The 5,273-nt window shown below is 28.9% G+C and overlaps 1 protein-coding gene across 1 annotated transcript in view; it reads right to left on the reverse strand.

Annotated features, from left to right (window-relative positions):
* Positions 1-2,449: 2,449 nt before the first annotated feature.
* The window catches only part of LOTGIDRAFT_239573 (hypothetical protein), a gene marked incomplete at its 5' end in the record, with an annotated part of 15,402 nt that continues 12,578 nt past the window's right edge, over positions 2,450-5,273 (reverse strand). Inside the window, 2 exons of the mRNA XM_009058375.1 lie at positions 2,450-3,922; positions 4,613-4,900. Of these exons, the coding sequence (XP_009056623.1) occupies positions 3,708-3,922; positions 4,613-4,900 (503 nt within the window). The 3' untranslated portion in view covers positions 2,450-3,707. The remainder of the gene's footprint in view (positions 3,923-4,612; positions 4,901-5,273) is intronic.

Genomic DNA, 5,273 nt, shown 5'->3' on the forward strand with positions numbered 1-5,273 from the left:
GAATGATATGAATGTAGATATACTTTCCCTATGTACCTCTATATTAAGTCTTTAGGAGAGGTGGATAATAAGATGTACAAATCCAGCATATTTAACAGAGCTATACTTAAAGATTAATTGTATAAGAATGATTTTCTTATTATATTTCTAATTTGGTAAAAGTCTAGTCTTATTTTATATTTTGCATCAGACAACATGTCTATTTTCTTATTGTAAATAAATAATCCATTATGTTAATTTAAGTATTTATTTATGTTTTGTTGAATCCTTATTTTATTATTTTGAAGCTAACATGTATATAGAAATACCAGTAGAGAAGATTGAAGCAGGTACTATTAATCTTGAAGCATACTTCAGGCAATCGCTAAATTTGTCACGATGGCAGGCAGAGAAATAATCAGAAGTCATAAATGACATGTAAGAGGACTTCGAAATGATCTAAAGAGACAGAAATTTTTTCGCTGGTTAAATGAGCAAAGGCAAAATGTTATATTTCTTTAAGAGACACATAGTTGTTTAGCTGATACCTTTCTCATGGCCGTACAATTTCATCTGGAACATTAATATTGACTAAAAATGAAAATTTAACGATTAGAAAAGAAATTTCTGGTATTCAGGGATATAGTAAAATGGTAATTCTCGATATTTTAAACTTTATATTAGTATTAGCTAATATATAAGAACAAAAGGTATATTGTAACAATTTTTAAAAATCTGGAAAATAATTATGGAAACTTTGTCTTAATTTGTGGAGGAGATTTAAACAATGTTTTAGATATTGAGTTAGATAGTAAAGGTGGGAATTATAAAGAAAAACTAGGTAAACAGAAAATTACAAATAGTTTCAATCTTACGGATACATTTAGACTACTACATAATAAAGAGTTCAGCTAAATAAAAAAAACATCTTATTCAAAGTAGATTAGATTATTGGCTTGTTTCTGAAAATCTTGCGGACTTTGTAAGGCAGTCGAATATTGAATCAGTCTTCTTCTCAGATCATAATGAAATAAGAGTTGATTAAATAAACAAGGGGCCTAATCTATGGATCTTTAATATAACGTTAACTCAAGATAAAACTTAAATAAATTTGATTAATTTTTCAATTGATGACTGGACTTTAGAATGTCATGACTCGAAAATACTGGCCCTTCAGAATCAACACAGAACAATTCTGTGATATTGATGAAGTATTAGTTTATTTTGACACCAGATGTTAGCGCAGTAGTAGTTGATGACAGAGCTTATTTTGATGATTCGGAGATAAACGGTGGGCGAGGGAGCAATGCAATTGTAACGTGTCTTCTGAAATGGCTATCATCCTTAAATCCTATTTTACAATATGTTAAATTGGGACATCAAGCGAATCAAAATGTTGCTGCGATGTGTTTGTATGTTGTACAAAAATACACAAACTAAAACAATAACTCACAATTTTCGGGAGTGGCCATTCTCACATAAAGCATGTATGTTGCCATAGAGTGTGAAAAGAAACTTGTACCTGTTTACACCATGCTTGATTGGATAACAATATTCCGCACATCTCGACGCAAACCACCTTATGAAGTGAATAATCTTGATTTCCAGTTGTTGGCCCGTAACATTATGAAGAATAGAAAGAAAGGCCAACATCGTTAATTATACAATATTTACATTTCTACTATCACTCCCTTAAATAAACCATTTAGCCAAACCGGGTCATTTGTCTTGTCACATGATAAACCAGCGTTTATTTCCCCATAACGATAACAAGATCCACATTCATTCCTTAAGTACAGACGTATTAATCTCTTCAATCGTGGCCGGCCTCCAATTTTTGTTTTACAAAATAACTGGACACAATTATATGGATAACAATTACTTTAATAAATAACTTGCGACGTTTCGACGATGATGCTTTTGTCTTTATCAAGCAATGATTACTACATGCCATATTAAGGTCTTAACTCCGATTTGTAAGGCAAAAAGAATGATTTAGTAAACGATGAAGCCAGGAAGCCATTCCAAAAGAATTACAATTATAAATTACTAGCTACCAGCAATCAGTCCTAAAATTTTGTACCCGAACCCGCCCAAACAGATTCTGGTGAAGATGATAAAGAAAGTGGATCTGGTAATGATACTGAATCCGAATAAGTTAGCCAGAAAGTACTGGTCGCGGATTTAAATGTTGTGTTAATTGTAGTTCACTTGTTATGATTTTGAATGACAAACATTCTTGACTATTTTGTTATTTCATATCCAGTAATTAATAATGGATCTAAAGTTCTGTTCTGTTATTATATTGTTCAATAATTGTAATATTTTCTATGCTTTAATGTTATATTTAATGCTATAATTACTGCACGACAAATTGTTATGTCCTTCACATACAAAATGCACACATCACTGTAATGTTAAGCATGCTCTTTCGGATCTTTGTAAATACAGGCTTTACAATACAATACAGTATAATACAGTACATTTTATTCAATACTTAAAGGCTATGCCTATTGTACACAAATATACATAAGAAAGAAAAAAAAAAACTATCAAAAAATATAGTTGCAATAAAATATATATATATAAGTGTGAATTATTTTGTATCCTTTAAGAGCGACGAAGGGAACTTCTTCTAATTTACAAACAGAATTAAAAGTTAAAGTTGGTCCAGAGTAAGTTTTGCATTAAATTAGCCAATTTTTAGAATATATGTAAGATAATTCTATGTGGTGCCTACGAAATATAAACTTGAATTAAAAGTTAATGATATTCGGGCAAAATAAAATTAAATTAAGCTTAATATTATTTGGTGTATACAGGCCTTTATCTATGGACTATGAGTAAATTATATGAAATAATTATAAAATTAATCTATGTACAATAAATGAATTAATAGAAACTAACTCTTACATAAAAACTACATATTAATTAGGGCAAAAACATTATTTTCATGACGAATTTCATTCGCTTTTATAATATAACATGCAAGATTAATGTTGATTGAGAATTTGATTGAAAAAAATGAGAAGTTTCGACAATGATGGTTTTTTTCAATAATATGTCGCAAGAAACTGACTCTGTTGTTATACTAATGTCATTTATATATAATATGGAACAAGTTAGAATGAAATTTACTATTTACTTTGTGGTGTTACACTTCTCTAGAAACACCCTCTCGGCGACCTTGTTCAATTCTAAGTCTATGAGTTGAGTAACGTAGATTTGTCGGATAAAATTCCAATTTATGAGACAATACATACATGTATATAATATTTTCACATTTAAATTGTGTTTTAATCAAAGAATAATCAAATAAATTTACTAGATTCGTTTATTAAATGATAGAACGCCATGATTTGGGGTTTATATCTTTTAGCCGATTCTTGAATTGGAGCATAAACTGTCTAATATCGCCGACAGATTGTGCTTCCCACTGAATCAAATCATACAAAAATCTATAACATAGATTTGGTAATCTATCATCCGACATAAATTGCAGAGATAAATACTAAATTGGTTTGCACATACAGTTCAATGTACTAACTGTTTTGTTTAGTAGTCAGCAATTTTTGCTTACGATGTTTTTGATTATTTAAAACTATCGGTTTTTCATCGAATCAACATTGGTTAAATGTAGAGAATAAGCATGACAGAGCTGTATTTTAATTAGATACCATCATAAAAGTCAGATGTGCCTGTGCAATATGTCTGAGATAATATTTAAATTAGCATTCATTCTTTAATAGTTTTTGCTTTTTTATTTCCAGGATCTCAATTTCTAATAGTAATTTTTTAATTGTCAGTTCTTGTACTCTAGCATTCAAATCGAAGAGTCTATCCTGCCTGTTGTTGCAACATGTTTTAGTTTCCATTTCTTTGGCAACTGGTGTCGAGGGAGTGGTATCAACTTGTTGCAAGTTTAAAGTTTTATCTCCAGAAGCTGAAATATGAAAATATGAACTTGAACTTGTTATGAATACTGTCGCCTCATGAACAAAGAAGTGAAAATAGTGAATAGGTAAGTTTTCTTACATCTTATGGTCTGAGTAAACGAATGAAATTAAAAAGAAGGCTAGAATTACTGCTATTTAATATATAGTTAATATATTTTATTTATGAAATACAAAGCCTTTTAGGCCCGTCTAAAAAAATATTTACATTTTTATTTTTCTGAATATATTTTGCACAACTCTATAACAATCTATATTGAACCCTGAATATTAGCTGTACTGACTAAATGTGTACTAAAAGGTTAACATTTAGTAGTTGTAAGGCGGGGCAATATCTTTATTAGACGTACGTGTACAGATTATAATATACTGACTTAATATAAACTTAAATCTAATATTTAATGGGTGAAGATTTAGTAGTCAACTAACCAATAATATTATTAGCTGTTCATATATAGATTATAGTTTACTGACTAAATATATATTCACATCTAACAGTAATGATTTAGTATTTAATTTACCAATAACATTATTAGCTGTTCATATATAGATTATAGTTTACCGACTAAATATATATTCACATCTAACAGTAATGATTTAGTAGTTGACTGACCAATACTATTATTAGCTGTAGATGCCCCAGTACAATGAACTCAACACGAGTCTAAATTTAAACTTACCTCCATCAATAATCTTTATAGTGTAACTTTTATCATCACCTATACTATTATTAACAGTTACAATGTAGTTATCAAATGATGATTGTTGTATTGTGAATGTTAAACTTGAAATATAATTATTGGTAGCTTCTTGTTGAGTTGTATCTGGTGTTAATTCTTGTCCTGTTGATTCTTGTATCCATTTAAAACTAGGTTTAGGATATGCTATAACATCAATAATTAATGTTACTTCTTCACCTGTTCTACTTATTACAACATCTTTTAAATCACCATTAATTCTTGGTGAACCTAAAACAAAAATTCGTGGTATAAATATGTTATACTTTAATATTTAATCTTACAGAAGTTAAAGTGGACTGACAAATACAATAATTAGCTGTACACATATATAGATTATAGTATACTAATTAAATAATATTCATCTAATATTTAATGGTAAAGATGTAGTAGTTGATTGACCAATACCATTATTAGCTGTACATGTATAGATTATAGTATACAGACTAAATAATATTCATCTAATATTTAATGGTAAAGATTTAGAAGTTAACTTGTCAATACACTAGCTCTACATGTATAGATTATAGTATACTGACTAAATATTACTTACATCTGATATTTAATGGTAAAGATTTAGTAGTTGATTGACCAATACCATATA

The sequence above is a fragment of the Lottia gigantea genome, assembly GCF_000327385.1.
Source record: "Lottia gigantea unplaced genomic scaffold LOTGIsca_337, whole genome shotgun sequence".
NCBI lineage: Eukaryota > Metazoa > Mollusca > Gastropoda > Lottiidae > Lottia > Lottia gigantea.